Source organism: Bacillus rossius, chromosome 12 (assembly GCF_032445375.1).
Source record: "Bacillus rossius redtenbacheri isolate Brsri chromosome 12, Brsri_v3, whole genome shotgun sequence".
Lineage (NCBI taxonomy): Eukaryota > Metazoa > Arthropoda > Insecta > Phasmatodea > Bacillidae > Bacillus > Bacillus rossius.
This window is the reverse complement of record NC_086339.1, coordinates 25718049-25741503: the sequence shown is the minus strand read 5'-3', so window position 1 is coordinate 25741503 and position 23455 is coordinate 25718049. Positions and strand designations below refer to the sequence as shown.

Genomic DNA, 23455 nt, shown 5'->3' with positions numbered 1-23455 from the left:
ACTGTCGGATTAAATAATATTTGTTAATAAAGTGAGGTCCAAACGTCTTGCGATCTAAGCCCTTATAGATCTATGAAGACGCGTTGCTTGGAACGGACCGGCAGAGCCAAACACATCAGGCGGAGCCTTCGGAACCAAATAGTGCCAACTCGACATATCATACGTTCTAAAATCCTCATTGTTGGATTTTCTGTGCTTATTTGCTTGGTTCCGTCGCTCGCTAAGTACTTCATGGTCAACATATTTGAAACGGGTATAGCACTCTAAGAGAAACAAAAAAAGCGAAAGCTCTCAAGACTTCTGGCCCGCACTGTACCACACTCTTTTACACCGTGACACACGCGTGAAAGAAAAAAAAGTGTTATTCATTAACTTAACTGTCAGGAACTACAATTGCCATCAATCAGATTAAAGTTCTGCGAGGCAGCAGTATGTCAAGCAAATTCCACGCGACATTAGTTTGCCAACATATTAATTCTTGTATAGAGAACCAGTTTTTTACCAGGCACGAATACGATAACTGTTTTAAGTGGGACGGGCCTAGGCTTTCCTTCGCCCGGGGCAGAAATTGTGAATAGCGCCCCCCCCCCCCCTTTTTTTTTTCCCAAACTCTTCAAAACGTTTCTCTACAGCAGTAAACTTACCAGGTATTACTGGTTTTTCATCCGTGAACATTATTTGCAAATTTTCAAATTAATATTTTTTCATGAGCTGTGTAATTTTCAGTGTTTAAATGTACTTTTTTTCTCGTACTGTATTTAAAGAAATACTATAGGGTTCAATGTTCAAATTACAAATAAAAAGACATATTTTAAATAGCCTTACAATACAAAAAATTACATACAATATTGAAAAATTATTTGACAAAGTACAGAAATCAAACTTACACTACTATGGTATTACCTAAATAATATACATATTCAAGGTCCCAAAAATTATGATTTTATGTTGATATACACCTATATATAAAATTAGGTTAAATGGACATACGTATACGTCGTAACTTTTTTACGTCACATCATGGATATTGTAGATATATTATTTTTATTCGCCTTATTTTTCACACCTTCACTAGTTTAATTTTTTGACGTGACGTCTAATAAATCGATCAACGCCGGCTGCACGCACGAAAAAGTGTCCCGTTACGCACATTGTCCCGTTGCGGTGTGTCCCGTTACGCTCATTGTACGCTTGCGCCGCATATATCTCTCTTCCACTCGATTGGAACAACCATCGATTTGACTTTTTCGTGGCACATCAAACTTGAAACACTCCCATTCGTTTCCTACTTTTCCTATCATCGTCCTATCCTCAGCAGAATAACACAGATTGGAAGAAGTTAAATAGCAAACATGTATAAAAGTTGTAGTTAAAATAATCTGTTCGTTAAAGTAATAAACATATTTGAATTAATGAGTGCAGATAAAAGTAAATTTATCAATTAAATTGTAGATTTCATTTCACTCCTTCTTTGCATCCATACAAAATAGTGATAATTCAATAAAAAATGATTCAATTTTTATTCATAAAAGTATGCAATCATTTCATCAACGTTTTGTTATGACTCTGTCACGTTAAACTGTCGTCCGTAAACCGACTTTACAGACAATCATTTGTTTTTTCTTTTAATGGTTGGAGGGTTGGGGTCAGGACTCCTCGGGTCTCCCTCCCGGCCAAGTCCCTGGGGAGCTGCACGGACTGTACCGCAGGGGAGGCGCACGGACTGTACCGCTGAGGCTCCTGGAGTTCCGCGGTGGTACATTATGTCAGTGCCTTATCGCCGAGACGGAGTCCGCGGCCAAGAGAGTACTCGACGTCCCGATCACGACGCCGCCGAACAATAACTTATCACATCAGTGTCCACGCTACTTGACACGTCTATCCATGCGATTTCCTTTAACAAAAGATCTGAGTCACGCACGAGCCGTGAGGCTTTTAGAGAAGGAGACACGCAACACGCGAATCCCAAAGGAACTTGTTGCGAAATCAGCCTTTTATGGTCCCCGCCGCACATACGGTGTGCAGAGCTTCAGAGGGGGAAAAAAAAAAAAACCCGCGTGATTTGAAAAACCGCCTAACATATCACAGTGGTGTATGTTTACGAAAAGAGGGTTTATTAACCCCCCCCCCCCCCACCCTAAATCTTCCCTCCCCCCCTTCCCAATCTCACTAATTTCTTCCGGACACATTCCGGTTCCGTACACGGCGTCCGGAAGTGATTGGATTGGCACCGAAGATGTAATTTACCAGTCGACGATTCGCTTTCCATCGGACACTTTCTAAGCTATCTATTCGGTAAAAAATCTTCCAACGCGAATGATTTGTTATCAGTATTCTTAATAAAGTGAAAGTTTAATTTTTTTTAAAAACTTTAGCGAAATGATCACTTTACCATAAATGAGGAAATGTGGTACCCCATGGAATTTTCATCCCAATAACACAACGTAGCGACTTCATATCGTACCAGACCACCAATAACAACGCACCTATTATTCGTTCGATACCGTTGCCGCCGGTTGTCGCAGATTGGAAATTCATGAACTTCGGGTTCACTTCACGCAAGCGAAGCATGTGTAGTCACATCTTTCCCAGCTGAAACAGGAGCACGCAAACATGACCGGGCGCGGAAAAGGGCGGAAAAGGTCTGGGGAAAGGTGGGCGCTAAGCGTCACAGGAAGGTGCTGCGTGACAACATCCAGGGCATCACCAAGCCGGCCATTCGCAGGCTGGCCAGGCGCGGTGGAGTGAAGCGCATCTCGGGCCCTCATCCACGAGGAGACACGAGGCGTGCTCAAAGTGTTCCTGGAAAACGTGATCCGCGATGCGGTCACCTACACAGAGCACGCCAAGAGAAAGACCGTCACCGCAATGGACGTCGTGTACGCCTTGAAGAGGCAGGGCCGCACTCTGTACGGCTTCGGAGGGTAGGCCAGCTGTGCCACACCTTACAAAACTCTTAGATCATTATTTATAAAGGATAACGTGATCGTGGATCGAAAGGGCAGAATGGCGGAACTGGCCATTGGAGACGTTGCAAACTCACGCATCCGCGTTAAGTGACGTCATTCGCCGCTGCCGTTGCTTCCAGCAGATGGATTACATCGAAACCACATTCACTGTTCGATTGAATTTTTTTTCTCCCTTTGAGGTTCCCCGGCTATTATCCAGTCTTCTTTATCCATGTTAAGGAAACTTTTTTTTTTATTTCCCTCTGAACAAGGAAATACTTTCAGCGTAGTAAGATTGCCTCGGCAAGCCAAGCTTTTGAAAAATTTGGATTACCTACAACGCTTTTTTTAATGGCAATATATTTTTTCCTAACTGTATCGTTAACAGGATTTTAACTCAGTATCAAAAGAGTGGATTTATAATTATTCATTTCTTTCGTCTTGGCGAATTACTTTATGAAAGTAATGCATGTCTGCATTAGCGTAAAACGAATAATTTTAAGGCTGTCTAAAAAAAATGCATTGCGTTGCATCGAGTGTGACGCCCGAATTCCTATGGAACTCCTGTTGTCGCCGGCAAGTTATTGACACATCAGCTGCGTATCACAGGTCAGGCGTGGTAGCACGAGACACCCCTTCTCACACACGCGCTGGTTGCGAGGAGTCTGGGGTTAGTTGACAAGCCACGGGTCATGTTTGACGGGAGGAGTTGTGGGATTTTCCTAGACGGCCGCGCCAGGCCTGTTGTGATTTGGTAGGTGGAGCTATCCATGCCATAAATATTCAGATTAATATAAATGTAGGCAATTTTCATCATTAATTTACTTGAACTTTACTAATGCTAGGTAGGGGAAAAATTCAGTTCAATATATCGTCGGCTTACTATAAAAAGCTCTTCCAATACAAAAGTTTTTGCAGGAGAGGCACAAAACGTATTGTTTAGGATATAAAGGAAAATAAAGATATGCTGTAATAAATAAACATGTCAATATAAATTATATTTAATTATAAAGAAAGAAAATTCATTGTGAAAAACAGTGTAATTTTTAAGACATAGTATGTATTGAACAAGGAAATGAAGAAAAAGATGTAGGAGTTTAAAATAAGTACTATAAATGTCCTTGCATTCATAATTCGACTTTAGAGTTTTTACAGGACTGTGTGTAAGTTATTTACGAACCAAAGTCATCTAAAACTTCAAAGTCTCAAAATTCAGACTTAAGAAGTTTTTATAGTCAGCCGACGATGTATTTAATTTCACGTGTGCGGTAATGGCGATGGTTGCCCGCAGGACCTGCTGCGGCCGCCCGTCTACAACCCCGAGGACTACGCGCTGTCGCTGCGCAAGTGGGGGCGGCGCCCGCCCGCGCCCGCGCTGTACGCCGCCCCCGCCGCCGCGCCGCCGCCGCCCCCGGCCGAGGCCCGCAGCAGGACGCTGCCCGCCCCGGGCAAGCAGCGCGCCGAGCCGCCGCCGCCGCCCCGCGACTACCGCCACCCGGGTCTCAACCCGGCGCCGCCCGGCGGCGAGATGAGCCTCAAGCAGTTCGCCAGCGTGTCCGAGCTGCTGGCCAAGCTCAGAGCCGACCTCAAGATGGCCTTCCCCAGGTACTTCCCCGTGTACTTCCCCGTGCACGACTCTGTGAGGCTCGGCGTGTACTTCCCCGTGTACGATTCGGTGAGCCTCAAAGTGTACTTCCCCGTGCACGACTGTGAGCCTCGGCGTGTACTTCCCCGTGCACGACTCTGTGAGCCTCGGCGTGTACTTCCCCGTGTACGACTCAGTGAGCCTCAACGTGTAGTTCCCCGTGTTCGACTCAGTGAGCCTTGACGTGTAGGTACTTTACAGTGTACGACTCAGTGAGCCCCGACGTTGTCTTTCCCCAGGTACGACCCGATATGTCTCAATGGAGCTGTTATACAGTAGGTCTGTAAAGAACGATCCAGTTATAAATTGCAATAGTATCGACTGTAGGCCTTGTGGAGTATCGATTCAAGGTCACAATTAAAGAGTAACTAAAAACAGTCTTAGATAAGCGCATGCGCGAATACGGCTTTTTGTTTTCTCGCTTGCAGGGCGAAAAGAATGGCTCTTTCCCCAATTAGTGGAGGGTGAACATTCAAACATTATTTGGCAACAGGATTATGCCCCTCCCCGCTAGAATATCTTAGTGCGAGAGTGGTTGAACGTCGAAGTCCCCGACCGTTGGATTGGTCGTAATGGTCCGAGACGACAGAGCTATTTTTCGCTGGTTTCCACGTTCACCTGACATACAACACCTTTCGATTTTTTTTCCTTTTAGGGCTTTATAAAAGATCGTGTACGTTACACCGCTACCTAATGATTTTCCAGAGCTTAGACACAGAATTGAAGAGGCTATTGCTTCCATTACTTCGGACGTGTTAACCAAAGTGTGGGAATAATTGAATGTGTGCCGCCTAACTAAAGATGCACATATTGAATATTTATAAAAAAAACTAGGTTAGTTTAGGCCTACCTTCAATTTGGTATGATTGGTTGTAAAAAGTCAAAACAGTTCTTTTATGAACATTGTGAATTATAATCCCGTCATTATTCTTGTCTCGGCGACTCAGAATTACCACAGAAAGCAATACACAACAAACGCAAACACACACACACACACACACTTTCAAGTTAGTTATATGGTCTCGTTCCTTTACTACATAAAAATGGCCTACGTCTAGGCTACAACATAACTTACTTTAATGTGGTCTTACTCATGTATGTTCTAACGTACCTTTATAGTCCGTGTCATGCAACGTGTTTTAAATTTTACAGTTATCAGACGTACACATCTTGTTTATTTTCGGACATTGACATACACATTTCTGAAAGTCTCGCTTAAATGTTTTTTTTCTTTTCTTTTTTGCTTCGTGTTAAATTTTAACTTTTTTTTTCTAATCAATTGACGTTGAAAGGAAGAAAACGACTACTTTCGCCGACATGTGTTCGCGTGCACTTAACAGTAGGATGCGTCGAACCAGTCTGGAGGCAAGAGGCCGCGTGCATTCTCGCAGCTGCAACCGGTTCCCCTCGCGGGAGCGACTTGCAGGGGCGTCGTCGCGGGCTATCGCACTTCTGGATCCAGACACCCGCCTCTTTGTCTCGAGTGTCTCGACTGCAGCAAGTAGCAAATAGCTATTTACAGCCGCGACCCCCTGCGGCGAGACTCCAGACTAGCACGCTGCACAGTTGGCTCAGGTTCACGCGAGCGAACAGCCGACGACGGGTTCTGTACGAGGCGAGACCAAAATTCGACTGAACAAACTTCATTTGCAGGTTCATCATGAAAACTTGCGTTCCAGAGTGTAGTTTCCAAGGCTGTTCACGCCTTCGAAGTTGGAGCTGAACGATTTGTTATATTGCAAATAATAGATATTATTTAAGATTACCTGGATAGTTTTTTTTTTTTGTTTTTTTTTTTTACAATTTTGACACTAATTCACTAAATTAAACAGGAAATTTAGATTTCACATATACAAACTTGTGTGTGAGCGTATCTAGTCACTTTAATCTACGTTGTGTATTTTCACTGAAGTAAGCATTTTTAAAAATGGAAATAATTACAAATAAATAATTAAAAAACCTAAGAAAAGTAGTTTTTTTTCCAAAAACAACAGTTAACTTAAATACAAGAGACCAGCCTAGGATTCTGGGTAGTCTATGAGCTACTTGGCTATCCTTATCGCCTGCGACTATGCCAACAGTTTTAGCTGTTTCACTTACTACTGCAACAGTTTTCGCCTCTTGTCTCAGTCATTCAAACAATTTCAAAGTTCATGTTTCAGCTTTAATGTTCAAGTTTCATCCACTCTTTCTTCCAGCTGGTTGATCGACATTTTTAAAAACTCATTTTCTTTCTATAGTTGGGTGTTCTTTTCCTAGATTATTTTTATGGTAAAATGAAACCTTCATACTCATCGGAAATAAATTTTACACTGTTTCCCAAGGATTCCATTTTTTGAACAACCTTTTGCAGTGCCGGTAACTGGTGACGAACATTTCCAAGCGTCTTTCTTTAATCCAAACTTTCGAAGTTTTTCTGCAGTTTTCAACGATATGCACTGAACATGAAAGTAGTTTTCACAAAATTCCAAAGAATTTAATAATATCTTCAGCATTTGCCGCTTCCAGACACGTTAGACATTTTCTACTCTCTTCTGAAATTGTTAAGTAACTATTGATATGATGAAAATTACGTAAAATTTCTTTATAGTTTCATCCGAGGAACCGAAATGAGCCGACGAAAAGAAGCTGGTTGGACGATGCTTTGGAGTGGCTAAGGTTAAGTAGTGCATACACTATAGTATTCCTGTCGAGAGAGGCAAGGTTAGATAAGAATGTTTACAATAACTCCCACTAAGACACATAATCTCGTTTCTCATTCTCATTCGGTCCTATCATCAGATTGTTCACGCAGCGAAAAGAATTGATAAAGTATACTCTTTTTTAATATTTAACACTAGGCAGGTTTGAACGAAACACCAGCCGACGGAGAGTTTTTTTTTTCAAGTAAAACCTTTTTGCAGTCGGTAGTGTAAGCCGAGGCAATTACTCGTAGAGCGTAACGAAAAGTGTAACGTACCTGAGTGGGGCTCTAGATGGTGAAGAGGTAGAGAATCAGACAACTGTATAAATGTTAACTCCTATTGTGTACTTTATTGTAGGCATAGTTTTATCAAGAGAGTGAATTATTGAAGCGTCACTTCTGTCGTGCGTGGCGGCCTCGTACCCATTTTAAATGAAAAATGTTATTAAAAATTGGGTTTTCGTGTACTTATATAGGTGCGTTAGAAGTTATACTTACTTGGCGTAATAACAAACTAACTTTAATTTGGCATGTAAATAAGTAATAGAAATAATATAATAAAAGTACTAGAGTGATGTTATAAATTCGGATAGTAAATAATAAAATCAATCACATCGAAATTTTTTAAATAAATACTCATTATTTAATATCAATATAAACACGTGTATAAAATTAATAATTCAATTTAGTAAAATAATAGACAGAAATTTTGATTAATAATGAAAATCAATAAATATGCAGAAAATTAGTCTAATTTATTGATTTTTTATATTTATATAAGTGAGGTTATGATCCCGTATGTATAATTTATTTGCATTAGAAAGTATAACGTTATTATTAAATAATCACATGAAAATAAATTTGTAAATGTTTATAAACACAATTTATATCGCTAATAACAATAAACACATGTTTTCAATTATATGGACCAGAATTCAATATCAATCATTCAAGTATATGATTTAAAAGCAGACATAATTTTTTTTTGTATGTAGCTTTTTTTAATCCCTTGAAAATTTCGTTCCATGGTGCGCGCGCATCACAAAAATTCACTCTCATGATTTTTTTCATAATGCGCCTAAAGAAGTATGAATTTAAGAAAGACCATAGTTAGCGTAAACGAACTGTACCTTCTTCGTGCCGCGCAGCCGTCCTAAACGGTTCGCGAAGGCCTTTTGTAAGGCGGCGCCCTCGGCGGTCGTTGATTGCAATTTACGGGCGAGCCCTGCAGACACGGCGGGGCCACGTAATGAGGATACGCTAATAGCGCCTCGTATCTTTCAACACCCCTCCACCTCCCCGCCAGACAAACCTCGATGCCGCCCACGACGAAACGTTCCGTTCTCCTTGGAATCGCTTCGTGTTCGCTACCGTTCCGCGAAGCGAAGTTATTCTTTAAGCGCGTTTTGAAGATGAGAGTGAATTTTTACGATGCGCGCCCACCATTAAATGAAATTTTCACAAAATGAAACAAAGGCAACATACAAATAAAAATTACAATTGTGCTTATAAAAATTATACTTTATTTATTGATATTAAATTCTGGTACATATCACATTAAAAAAAAATAATTTATCGTGAATATTGTGATATAAATTTTTTTTATTCACTTTTTCAGGTTTATTTTTCAAGTGTATTGTTTAAGTGATGTTATGATCCCGTATGTGAAATTTATTTGCATTATAAATTATTACATTGTTAGTAAGTAAATAATTATAAATTCTCAAATATGTTACCGGTACTAAATTAAATAATTTATTTTACTCGCATATTTATATTGATATTGAATACCGAGCAGTTATTTAATTTTTTTTAAATTTGATTGAATTTATATTTTACCAACCGTATTTATAATATTACTCCAGTAATTTTGTTATTTTATTTCAATTAATTATGTGCGTGCAAATAAAAGTTAGTTTTTTACTACGCCAAGTAAGTGTAACTTCCAAAAGTACTCGCTTCCCCCATTATTATTTTTTGGTGATTCAAATTAAATCAGTATAATGTAACATAAGTTGATAGTTCATGGATTTGGTTTTATGTGTAACATCTTAGCTGTCTGTATTCGGCATTAGGTGGGAGAAATTTCGTGAATGGAACGAAGTCGCATGGATCGGTAATGCGTAACAACCACAGTGCTGCTACCTGTGGCGGATGGAGCGAACCAAAGTTCACAAATACAAAAGTAACTTTTTAATTAACTTTAACAAGATGGAACGTATTTTAATAAAATTTCTGGTCGAAAATCAGGTCCAGATATGTTCAAGTCTTCTGCGCTTTTATCGGAACCGTTTCATTATAGTTTAAATTTTATGTCTGCAAATCGAATGACTCGACAATCGACGTAGCTGCTCCGGCAGCTAATTGTAACAGCGGGTTCGGAAATTACGTGTCATTCGCGTCAACAAAACACATTTCGCGTATATATTTATCACACTAGGCATTATCTTAGCGAATCCTACGTTAAATTTTGTGTCCGAGGCCTGAGTTTCGAATCATATTTGTATTTGGAACATGATAATACACGAATTTGCTCGTTACCGAGGTTTGATGTTACACATCACTGGCGAGTACTAAAATACTCCTAATTATTTAAAAAAAAATTAAATTAAGAGTTTAGTTAATTGTTTTAAAGAACCTTAATAATGAGGGATAAAAAAACTAAATATTCCGTCTTGGGTGTAACCATATTTTTCGCCATAAAAATTGTCCGTCGTTTTATATTCAAAATGTGGCTTCGTTAAAAGCCTTAAATTAAAATTGACTGGCTGCCACAAGTCATTGCTATTTAAGTATTGAATTAGTATTGGGAATGACTACAACTGCAATTATACTCTCATAAGACACTATATTATAGCCTTTCAAATCTCTCAATGTGTGATCTTTGCCGTGAACAGTTGAGCATGTGTTCAGAATAATTTTTAGTTATGAATCACCAGGTACGTATTCTCGAAAGCACTCAAGGGACTTGTATTAAACCTTGTGACTTCATTTCCCATATAATGTTATGGTTACCTCACAGTTATAATAGTTTCCCCGTGCACGAAGAGAAGACTGCGCGCCAGTCCAGAGAGGCGATACCGCGTTAGAAGCACCAGCGAGCGTCGCCCTATCATCCCGCACCACTAACCCAAACACACCCCTGACTAAAGCCGAGGCCACACGGAAGGCCACGTTGTGTTCGCGATGTTCTTTTTGTTCACTGCACATGATGTCCAGACAGATCAGTCTAGTTCGCGATGTTGGAAAGACGAAACCCGCAGCAATTCAAGTGATGATAATATTCTGCTGGCTCTCAACAGTACGTAAACGTAAAAAAGAAATGGGTTCATGAAGTTAATCTAGAAACAAAACTACCTATTTGAACAATTTCATCATTTGATGAAGCAGGCTGCTTGCCAAGACGAAACCATATTTATGGATCATTTCAGGATAAATAGAACTAAGTTTTTTTAGCATTCTTTTGAAATCAAATCCCAAGGAAATGTCCTGCATGTACTGTCTTATTTATTCTTCCTTCTATTTATTCGATAAACATGGATATTTTCTAATCCTTCAATGAACTTTCGACATGACTATTCAAAGCACAATACTGAGAAAAATTTGAACGTCATAAAAATCAAACGCAGAAGTTCGGTACAATTCCGCGCGAAAACAGATGTTTCACCTTATCTGCGCTTGCGCAAAGTCAGCGACGTTAAAATAAAAAAATAAAAAAAGCCGAGAATCAAACACCCGGCTACGTCGCCAGGATCGCCAACACAGCGAACACAAATTCGTGTGGCCAGTGACACCCCGAGATGCAGCTGGCTGTATTTAACTGGTGAAGCGAACATCGCGAGCATAGCGATCATAGCCAATGGCGGATCCAAGGGGAGTCACCAGGGGAAAGTGCCCCCCCCCCCCGAAAAACCAGTTGTCTGCTACATTAATATTGCCGACAAAAATGATTGTTTCTGAAACCAATATAATATTTTAATATTATTAATGAATTTCTTGTAGAATCTAAAAAATTGGTGGTTGGATGTTATGTGTAGTGTGAGTAGATTAATAGATTAAATTCAAATTTAGTAAATTTTAAGACATTTTTTTTCTCTGGCTACTCTGAAATCCTCTGTATCCGCCACTGATCATAGCGCCCTGTGTGGCCGCAGCTTAGGCGAGCCCCCTGGAAACGAAACGGCGTGTTTGGATTCAGCGAGTTTATTTATTGTTCCCCCCCCCCCCCCCGCAACACGAGTGGACTCGGCCGTCTGGCGCACGCCAGAGGTCTCTAGCGGCGGGCTATCCAACCACGTCGAGCGCACGCGGAAGAAGGACGCACCTCGAACAAAAAATAAACCTCGTGCGTCGCGGAAGTTCAGGGACGTGTCACTCAGCCTCTGCGCCCATGACTTCACGACTGAAAATTACACGCCGACATTCGAACGCCGATTGTATTCACAGCCCTCAATTTCCACTCCGATAATGATTTGATTGTATGGTATTGTATGTACGGAAAATAGGTGGCCGCCGTATCGAATTAGTCTTTTTTTTTTTGCCCAGTAGTTTAAATGATTAATTATTCAACCATTGTTGTCATGACCAGACGTATGAGTATACATTTGTTTTTGTAAGTACTTAAGGAGCAACTACTAGGGTTATTCTAAAAGTAAAGAACTTTTTAATGTGACGAACCGTGCAGTTCTCCCCTACCTCTAACCCCCCCCCCTTTCTCCTCAAGTGGTAGGTTCTTAGTGTTACACGCTTTTTGAACGCGAAAAACGTCCGCCCTATCGAAATTTACAGACAGATGACCGAGGCGTATGGTAATATGATGAAGCTTCAGTTTGGAAATGGTGTGCATCATGTTTAATGGCGGGCGAACGAATATTCGTGATGAACAACACTCGGGGGCGACCTTCAGTTGTGATTGACGAACTCAAATCAAGGATCGAGGAAAAAAATTCAACTGGATAAACTTGTCTCGATGGAAGGGACCACGAACTGCGTTTAATGACTGGCTGAATAACTCGGCGTTAATTGTCTAGCTATGAAAAAAGTTTAGATATGTATGGCGACTAAGTAAAATAATAGCAAAGGTATCATGTGTTTTAAAATAATTTTTGTTTCATTATCTTAAATAAAACTATCTACATAAACGTTCTTGAATTTTATAATGACCTTCGTATTTTTTCCAGAAAACTGTTGACTTTACAACTTAGTAATACAAAACGAATGATTATCCTCTGAACCAAAAATATTTCATCATTTGTAAAGCATCTTAGAATTTTAACGAAATTTTAAATTTGGGTTTTTTTTATTTTACAATTATTTGCAAGGTTTCATATCGTAACGTATTGTTACGAAACGTAAGCAGGGCCGCGGCGCGCAGGTGCAGAGCTGGCTGGTGGCCCCGCACGGCCGCTGACGTCACGTGGCCGCCGCAACGTGAGACGTTCCGCGCGTACGTCTGGTAGATAACAAGGGTCGCCGCTTTTCCCCCTTCCTTCCAACCGCTTCATCGCGCGGCTCTCTGTCTCGGCGGTGTTAACATGACACCTGATAGCTGCGGAGTTACGCGAGCCGCCGACGCGTGTCTCGAGATTTCTTCCGTCGGGTCGGCGCGCGCGAGAGGCCCCAGCCGCGCTCGCGACTTCTAGAAGGGCGCCTGGGCCTATATAAGCCCAGTACGCCGGTCTCCGAGTTGAGTGAGGAGTCGGGGAGTTTTTCCGCGGCGGGGTTTCCGGGGCGATAGTGCCGTGTGTGCGGTGGTGCGGCGAAGTCCCTGGACGAAGGTTCCAGGGCGGAGAGTTCAGGTCCGGTGCGATAGTGTCGCGGGTGCGGTTGAGTTCCGGGGCGAGAGTGTGCGCGAGAGTGCCGCGAGTGCGGCGAGAGTTCCAAGCGAAGAGTCGAGTGGATTCTCGGCGAAGGGAAGTGCGACGGTCGTGGAGGAATGCGGCGACGGAGTCCTGCGACGGAGGTCCACGAGGAGTGCTGCGGCAAGAGTTGTGCCAGATGTGCGGCCCAGCGAGGTGTGCGGTGTGTGAAAATTGAGTGACTGGGGAATAAACATTTTTAAGTGTAATTGATTACTAGGCATTTTTAGAAGATTATTTGTAGTGATGTAAATACTGGCAATCAATATAACTGTGTAGTAAAATCTTTAATTGGGCTATCCATTTACGAATCCGGTAGTTTCCCACACAACGATGTATTATTATTGTTTTTAATAAATCGTAACAGTGTTTATTTTATTGGTTAAATAATTTATGTTTGCTTTATTTTTATTGATTATAAATCCGAATGTTAGAAAATTTTGTAACTGTTTATTGGTGATGCTCGTTTACAATGCTGATTGGTGCACCACACAATTATGCGACTACATAATATTGTAAAGATTTACATATATATCGATTATAGTGAAAATCGGTGTTAATAATTACATATTTATTTATGTTTGTGGCAGTTTCACTGTTTGCATGATCGGCGCATGGATAAATGTCTCTGGCCCGCGACAACGTACTTTATTATACGGCGGAAGGATACGGATGGAGTTTAAAATAATATTTCTGTAACAGGTGCTTCAAAATGTTCGCTTTGGTGCGAAACAACTTACACAGACACACAGCATGTTGGATTAGAAAGGAACACAACCAGCGGCATACTTTCTGATACAAGATTCTTTCACGTGAGTGGCAGCAAATCAGTAACCATTTGAAAATTACAGGAATTTTCATGCACGTGTGAAAACGACCATTTCTAACATTGCTTGAAAGTTTACTCATATTACCGCCGCTATAACAGAAATTGTATACCATTTCTGTAATGGCACAGTGCCAAGAAACACTATCCGACACCACCTCAGCCAACGTAATTTTTATTGGTCGTACGATTTCTCCAGTAAGGCTTATTTTGAAAGCTTTCCAAGTGTCAAATGGGAAAAAATAAATACTGTACGATGTAATTTTTTTAATGGAACAAATATATTCATGTAAAATTGCAGATATTTATATGTTGAACATTATTTGTCCATGCTGTCGTCGTCGTGTTTTCCACAATACTTATTAAGTTTCATCGTTGGTTCAGTTTGTCCCGACATCAGCTGATTCAGTCTTGTTTTCAGTAAATTTTTTATCTTCATGATTTTTTTCTGAATTTTTTCATGACCAACAGTGAAAAACCACAATGGCATATGTAAAAAAAAAAACTGCATTAAATCTGACATCCTGTACGTTAATAAAAATACATGTCAGGTACGAATGAAGCATTCAAATTACTATTTTGTCACGTCACCAAAATGTCCCATATATTTCTTCTTCGAGGCTGCTAAGGCTACAAGGCGATCGTTACGTACGATAGGACATTTCGAGCTTCATTTAGCGTTCACTTCTTACTCTTTCGTTTTTAGTGATATTTATCGTGTATTCTGGGATTTAAATAAAATATTCCACTGACAGGAAGCTTAAAAAAAAAAAAAAAAAACACGCGTGCGTGGAGTTTACTTGCGATTGGATGATTCTCTTTGGCTGAGGTCGAACATGATATTATATAAATATATATATAATTATATATATAAAATTATATATATGTAAGAATGCGAACGCTAAATTATACTATTGCGCAAGTATGCGAATGTGAGAATATGCAAGTGTGCAAGCATTCAAGTGGGCAATTAAGCAAGTATTCTATTTTACAAGTACCTATGAAAGTGTGCAAGCATACAAATGTACAAGTATGCAAGTGTGGAATTACGCAAGTATGCGAGTATGCTGCGTCATTTATATCTCTTCCCTGCCGTTTCCTCTGCCGGTTCCCCCCACTATACGTATGTAACTATTACCCTCATGCGATCGGAATTTTCGTAACGCTCGAAAAATTGTAGCCCTCTCAGGCAAAGAAGTTTCACTTGAAGAAAAACAAAACATGTTTCGGAGGACGTAACAACACCATACAAAAAAGACAAGTTGGACTTTTGAAGTACCTGAATTACGAGCTTCTTGAGTTCCGTGTTGCTTTACAAATCTGTAGCGTCTATCATTACGTCTCTGCCCGTAGAGAGCGAGAGAGAGAGAGAGAGAGAGAGAGAAGGCGTGGAACTCCTAAGAGCTAACACCTGATGACAGCTCCTTCTCATTGTATCCTCCAAGGTCTTTCCGTCTCCAACTACGGGCATCTCAAATCATTAACCACGTCACCCCCGCCTCCCTCCTCCAACCTCCCTCGCCGCAGCGAAGCATTACCGACTGTTTTATAAATTGCGTGACGATTGAAGTTCCCCTGCGATGGCCTTCGCGCGGTCGGACGAGCTGGCGTCGTTGAAAGGTTTTCTTTTTTTTTTCCCGCGCGCCCGTACTTGGCCTGATCGCGCCGCGCGGCTTGTGAATTATTTATCGGTGCCGGGTCCGAGGCGGGCAACCGCGCGACTGATCCCCTGGCGGAAGTCTTGCGCACACGTAACCGCTCTCCGCGGAAGGTTACACCGGTTGTAGCAAGGATTTGTGTATGGGGGGGTGTTAATAAACATGCCCCCCCCCCCCCCCGGGATTAAAGCGGGTGGTCGAGGGGTCCTCCCCCGGGAAAAATTTGGATTTTAAGGTGTAAAATAGAGCCTTTTTAGCAGTTTTCGGTTCTTAAATTTAAATATTGTAATGGTAAAAATTTTATTAATTTTTAATATGAAATTTGTTTGAGTGATGAATAAGAAATTAATTAAAGATTTGGTGATGGGGGGGGGGGAGTTGAAACCCTAAACACCCCCCCCCCTGGCTACGCCCCTGCCAGTTGCGGTCCCTTGGGACCTGCTGAGCTAATACACTGACAATGTTTTACAATTCCTTCTATGGATCTTATGAGTCGAAAAAAAAGTTTCAAATAAGTAAGTACTCGTATGCTTTTCATTAAATAAATACTATTCGATTTCAAACAGATAAAGAATTTTCATTTAAATGTCTCTTAAATGGTTTTGTTTTATGATTTACTAGCTACAGTACCGGGCGTTGCCCGCGGCTGAACACGGTGACATACTGTGCGCGAGTTGAAGCGAAATGGATATCGTATGTCTATGACCTACGATTTTTTTTTGTTTACCCATGGCGATCGGTTGATCGGTTTAGATGGTGATGCGCTGCAGCGCCATCTAGCGGCGAGTAGCAAAAAAAAAATTGATAGCATAAAATCCTTCTCCGTGGGGAAAAAAAAATACAGCGATGTGCCAACTTTCGTGGCGAACGGTCATACGGTGTCTTGAGTTCATCGACGTCATACATAAATAACACCGTGTGTGTATGTATATATGAGTAGGGAAAAAAAACGTTTTGTGAAATAATTGTAGGTTGTGGTATACTGGAAACATTTTTTTCTTTACTATATGTAGTTTTGTAGACTTTTCAAGACGTCAAAAATAAGTTAAAATAGCATTTTAAGGGGCCAAGATTTTTCGAAATGCTGGACTCCCTCATCATGTAGGAAGTATTCCCTAGCACCCACAGCCCTCCCACTGCGGGACTTGCGAAACTGCTTGAACGACACCCGTCATCGCCTGGCGACGAGCTCCCTTTGTCGCGCGGGACGTCTCGATTCCAAGGCCACGCCTCCTGCGCTCCGCACAAACACGACACGAACCCCACACACATGCATCATTCATGACCGCCGACATCAAAGGAAGTGGAATGGCGTCTCGTGCTCACACATACAATTCTCTCCGTGCGTGCCGCTCTAAGTGTTACAGTATACGGAGAGATAGAGAGAGATCCAAGAGCACACCGCTCGTTATAGACAAGTCTTTACTAGTGCAATTTATTTACGACTTCACTTTTCATGTTTTATTCCGTCGCTAATGGTTTCACCTATTATTTTCTTTTGAGTAGCTTGGTAACAATAAAATATCAATTCATCTAGTGGTTTTTTTTTGTATTGTATTCTATTGTTTACCTCCGAATCCGGGCACTTTCCTCTTCTCAAACGAAAGTTTTATTTTATCATAAAATAGAGTAAGATGAGGAAATCGTTGGTATATAATATTGGAAACAACATTTTCAATTTTTTTTTTCCAAACTTAAGTATAACTTGCAATAATTTAAAATATGTCAAAATGTTAATCTAGTACAAAAGTATGAAAAATATGTGAGCAAGTAGTTCAGTACTCACCAGTGATGTGTAGTAAACATTCAACCTGGGTAAACGGCCAAATGTGTGTGTTGTTTATGTTGTAAATCTATACTAATATTATAAAGCTGAAGAGTTTGTTTGTTTGTTTGTTTGTTTGAACGCTCTAATCTCAGGAACCACTGGTCCGATTTGAAAAATTCTTTCAGTGTTGGATAGTACATTTATCTAGGAAGGCTATAGGCTATATTATATTATCAATAACATTAGGGATCCTTACTAAAAGTCAAATTAGAATCAAATGCGTTGGAGGGGTTAGATACAACATGCAGTACACGTACGAAGTGTGTGTTGACAATGCCGCAGGCGCTAGAAGTTTATTTCCTATTGCCTATTAACATTGTTGCCACGCACTAGATGCCTTATCATTCTTAATTTTCCCATACAAGTAAAAAACACCCGTGTGATATTAACAACGAAGCAATCAGTACCCTCATAAGAGTTCAATTAGTATTTATTAGTATACTTTTTATCACTTTAAATCGCAAACCTAAACTATTGTTTTTTTTCCCTCTCTCTGTGTTTAATTTGTTTTTTTATTGCCCTTTTTTTCCAGTACATATATTTTACAGACTTGAAAATTCACAGTAATGTTCCTTATGTTACGCAGGATGACATTTTCCGAAAATTGGATCCCATGGGTGGTTAAAACCAGGCAACAGTGGGTACTTTGTCTGCATGAGAACAGGATTTTGCATTGTTCATGCCTTCTGCGTTTCCATGGCAACGGGCATCGCGCGGCAGTGGCGTACCCACAAGGAGGGGCATGTATAATGAGCGGTGCAAGAGTGATCTGCCTGTAGACTGCCGTAGCGAAGTACGGGTACATCAGTTGTACGTTGCGTGCACGAGTCGGGAAACCATCGGTGCTATTCATTTTCTCTCCGGTACATTATACAGCATTGTAATAAATTTTCATTGAATTTTTTTTATTTACCATTACTGTAAATGGGAGATGTGGCTTAATTTTTTGCCATTAGTATAGCCGTGCGAAGCCGGGTCGGGCAGCTAGTATACTTATAACACGAAACTCGGGCACGAAATTTAACTTAGAATTATTTAAAATAATGCCGAATGATATAAATATACTAATAAATAAAATATCCGCTTTTCAAATACAAATTCACACACGAGGTTCGAACCACGTAAGAAAATCGCCCTCGAGTTTACAAGCGCGCGCTGCACCACTGTGCTACCGAGTCTATTCGGATTTTGCAAGGAGAAAATGTAGTGTAATGATTGCAATGGTAATTTTCTTACGTATGTGAAATCTTGTGATTACTGCTTTTCGTAGGCCTATTTTAGTTTACCAGATATATCATAAAGTATATAAAATGACGAGCAGGGTGACAAACGAATGGTCGGCAGTCTGAAATTTCCCGTCCAGAAGGGACAGTCGCCGCGAGATGCCGTCCACACGGCACAACTTGCCCGGTGGGGAAGTGTATAAGGCAAGGGCACTCCCTCTTACCGCTTTTCCATTACGTCTAGAACAGCACAAGAGACGTAGGGTCTGACGAGGGGGCAAAGTGAGGAGATAGAGAGTGAGAAAGTGTTCGTCATAGTACGGAGCTCGTACATCACGTGCCCCGGAGTGATGTAAGATGGCAAGACGGCGGAAGAGGTTGAGTGTTGTGTACGTCGGGGAAGGCAGAGAAGGGGGGGGGGGGACATCAGATGAATGGCCGCCGCCACAGAAGAGTCCATTCATCAACACACACACAGACAGGGCGTTGTCCCGCAGGTACACGGGGTTATGGACTAGGGGAAGGGGGAAGGAGATAAAGCACGGAATCATCAACACCCCCATTCCACCAGCACCTCCACAACTATACATACAAAAGGAGGGAGGTTAATGACCCCTTCCACCCAGGTGTACAGAGACGAACAAAAACTAGCAGCGAAGACTACGCATCGTTACACTGATGGCGAAGGCCAGTGGCGGATCCAGGATTTTGGTTTGGGAGGAGCTTGACCCAGCTGAGGCTAGGCTTTATCAAGGCAAACACTAAAACAATAGTGAACCTAGATGCTTTTTGAGCCCCTTAGCCCCCCCCCCCCCCCTTATGGATCCGCTACTGGCGAAGGCATGTTCTGGTTTTATTCGAATAATAATTATGTATCCTTATAGTAAGGGCGTGTACTTTTACCCATGACGCCTTAACCAAAGGATCTTTTAATTACAAGCTTATTTTAGTGAGAAGCTAGGCGTGAAAGCATATCCGAATTATTTTCGACGATATCACAATCTGGTGATGTACCAACAAACAAATACTTTTTCGGCAGTCATTTGTTTGCGTTTACATATCTTTACACATTGCATTTTCAGGTTAATTTTCAATATTTACTCGTTCAAGTTGATCATTTGCCAGTTATAGATAAACATATAAAAATGACGGTTGTCTAAGTAACAGATTAAAGTTTTATTTCTACTAGAAAAATCTTATAAGCCACAAGGATGCCTGAAAGGATGCCAAAGACTGCATTGGCGATTATGCATGGAACCTTAAAACGTTTGGAAGGTCAACAAATCCGGCTTACATCCTTTAATATGTACTTTTTAAGGATCACTTAGGCTAACGGGTCGTTTAAGAAGGTATTCCGAAGAAGCCATAGACTATATGATATACACCGATACTTATGTCCTGTGCATGCCGTCATAATTTCTTTCCATTTTTGTTTTCTTGAATTATTGGCCATTGCAATAAGTTATGAGTGATAACGCGGTTTTATAAACTCAGCATGTGGTAACTATGTGTAGCTAACGATACTCACTATCATTTGGTGAGGGTCGTGAGTTCGATACCAACACCCCGGCAAGTCTCATTATCTTGGAACTCTCGTCAATTTAAGCCTCTGTGAATAACGTGTGAAGCAAAGCCTTATTAAACTGTTAAATTATTTTTAGATTTTGTACACAGAGACGTGAGGGCCTTAGGGCCTCTTCTACTACTTTCCTTCCGATCACAACTTTCAACTCTCCCACTTCCCCCCTTCACCAAACCACTAGTTTCTGGTCTGACTACTGATTCCACCCCAGTGTTGAGTGTGCAGCGCGTGTGACAGCTGGCTGAGCAATCTTTGCCGTGTCATAGTTTGAGTCTGGATAACAAAACGTTTTTTTTTTTCATAACCCATTTTAATGTTAATATCTTGCTGATGTGTAAACGTTCTTTAATAATTCTCATTCCATGATGGTATTTTTAAGATAGCATCCAGGGGCGGATTTAGGATATACTTGGTATACCTAGTATACCTAGTATAACACGTGTTTATTACTTCAGAAGTAATATTATCCAGTGCATATTTTACCCTTCTGGGTCCCACCCTTTTAACACCCATATTGTTTATTTGATAAATTGAAAAAAAAAAATTAAATTTCTAGCACTTGTATGTATGCAGCTATGTTTTTTAATTGAAACCAATTACTAACTAATGTCACTTAACTTTTAAAACCAATATTTACATGAACCACAGTTGTTTCAAATCTTTTAGCAGAGACGGACACCTACTATGTATGTAGACTAATACCTCCATGAACCCGAGTTGCTTTAACGTTAGAACAGAGAAATGCTACGTAGACTAATGCCCACGAGCCAGAGTGACTTCAACTTCAGAACAAACCCATTCCCCCATCAACCCAATCCCTAGACCAAATACCTCCAACACCTAAAGTGACTTGCGACTTCAACATCAGACACGGGCACCCACTGATACATTTATGAACCAGAGTGACTTGAGCCTGAGAACAGATGTACTGTTTCATGTCTGCACGATTACACGCTAACTGAGTGAAGATGTTTATTTTTCCTTCAGCTGATTGTTGCGCCATATTGATCAGACGACCAAAACATTGGCTGAAGACTGCTGTTTGCAGTATGACTTGTTGCCGACCATCGACGGACGTGTGGTGAGGCGGCATATCCGGGCCGGGTGCGACGTGGCGACAGGAGTGTGTGTCTCTGTTGCGCAGCTTCGTGCAGGAGTTCGTGTCGGACCCGGTGGACGGCGTGACGCTGCTGCTGGAGCTGCTGCGCTGCGTGCAGCTGGGGCAGGCGCAGGCGCAGGCGCAGGCGCAGGCGCAGCGCTGCCCGCCGCAAGTGGCGCGCCGCGCGCTGCTGGACGAGCACGCGTGCCTGCAGTGCCTGCGCGCCTGCCTGCGCTGCCGAGACGCCGCGCGCCGCCTGGCCGCCTCCGCCGCGGGGCTCTTCACGCTCGCCGTCTGCATCATGAGCAACGTGGCGCGCTCCCGCGTGCTGGCGCTGCAGGTTAGCCCCACCTCTGCGACATCTCTCCCTTCCTACACGTGCCAGTGTATCAGTTGTACCTGTGTCGGAGGCTAAATGTCAGCCCTCTGCTACTGGTTCCCTCTCCGGAGCGACTCAATTGTTGCCCATTGGAAGGGCAGCCCTTCAGGATTTTTCTGACAGTGGTTAGTTTGTAAAGTGACCTGACCTGACCTGACCTGACCTGACCTAACCTAACCTAACCTAACCTAACCACTGTCAGAAAAATCCAGAAAGGCTGCCCATCCAAGGGGAAACAATTCAGACAACCTTTCAAAAACACCACTGTCAGAAAAATCCTGAAGGGCTGCCCATCCAAGGGGCAACAATTCAGACAACCTTTCAAAAACACCACTGTCAGAAAAATCCTGATGGGCTGCCCATCCAAGGGGCAACAATTCAGACAACCTTTCAAAAACACCACTGTCAGAAAAATCCCTGATGGGCTGCCCATCCAAGGGGCAACAATTCAGACAACCTTTCAAAAACACCACTGTCAGAAAAATCCTGATGGGCTGCCCATCCAAGGAGCAACAATTCAGACAACCTTTCAAAAACACCACTGTCAGAAAAATCCTAATGGGCTGCCCATCCAATGGGCAACAATTCAGACAACCTTTCAAAAACACCACTGTCCAAAAAATCCTAATGGGCTGCCCATTCAATGGGCAACAATTCAGACCTTTCAAAAACACCACTGTCAGAAAAATCCCTGATGGGCTGCCCATCCAAGGTGCAACAATTCAGACAACCTTTCAAAAACACCACTGTCAGAAAAATCCCTGATGGGCTGCCCATCCAAGGGGCAACAATTCAGACAACCTTTCAAAAACACTACTGTGAGAAAAATCCAGATGGACTGCCCTTCCAAGGGGCAGGTTTTCAGGATTATTTAAACACTTAAAGAAACATGTTTTCAGAAATTGGATGGGCTGCCCTTCCAATCGCTGTACAAACCATTGCCAGAAAAATCCTGAAGGGCTGCCCATCCAAGGGGCAACAATTCAGCTCCCCTCCCCCCTCCCCCCTCCCCCCCTTTGCGACCACGTGCCAATGTATCAGCTGTACCTGTGTCGGAGGCTAAATCTCAACTCATATCATTACATTTGCATCACGAACATTCGGGTTTATCTAATTTTCTTCCGAACAGCTTTAACTGCAGGAGTTAGTAAAAGCAGGCTAGAACAGCTGATACTAATATAAACAATCGTGTGTGAAAATCATGAAAAAACAATTTGTGTGTGTGTGTGTGTGGGGGGGGGGGGGGGAGGCTTCACGTCTGACGGATAATGCTTTGATTTGTATCCTTTCCTAATCTGAGCATTCCTTGAGTGAACCACAGGTTAGCCCTGATGGTTGAAAGGGAGTGGTGGCGGTAATGCTGGGGGTTGTGTTGCCTCAGCCTGTCGTTGTTACTCCTCCGCAGACCTCTGGAGGTTCTTTTGTTATTCACTATTAATTTTTTTAAACTATTTATATCAGACTTTTATTTCTTTATGTTCTTGATAATCTATGCGGGGCGCAGATTACAGTTTGATTGATTATTTCGGACGTGCGAGTCTTCTGGTACGAGCCTTGCCCGTGTGACGTGTGGCGTGCGACACTGGCGCTCGAACGCGGCGGTGGCAAGGCAGAGAGACGGGCACTGGGAGTAGTCTCGCGCGCGCTTCTTGGGGGTCGTCTATTAATCACCTGATGTTTTTTTAGCAAATTTTTAATCCCCCCTCCCCCCTAGTGATTTCTGGTG

The 23455-nt window shown here is 41.9% G+C and overlaps 1 protein-coding gene across 1 annotated transcript in view; it reads left to right on the top strand.

The window, feature by feature from the left end:
* LOC134537274 (uncharacterized) overlaps window positions 1-23455 on the top strand; it is a 78355-nt gene that overhangs the window by 8572 nt on the left and 46328 nt on the right. The window contains exons 3-4 of the mRNA XM_063377547.1: window positions 4240-4553; window positions 21396-21690. Coding sequence (XP_063233617.1) covers window positions 4240-4553; window positions 21396-21690 — 609 coding nt within the window. The remainder of the gene's footprint in view (window positions 1-4239; window positions 4554-21395; window positions 21691-23455) is intronic.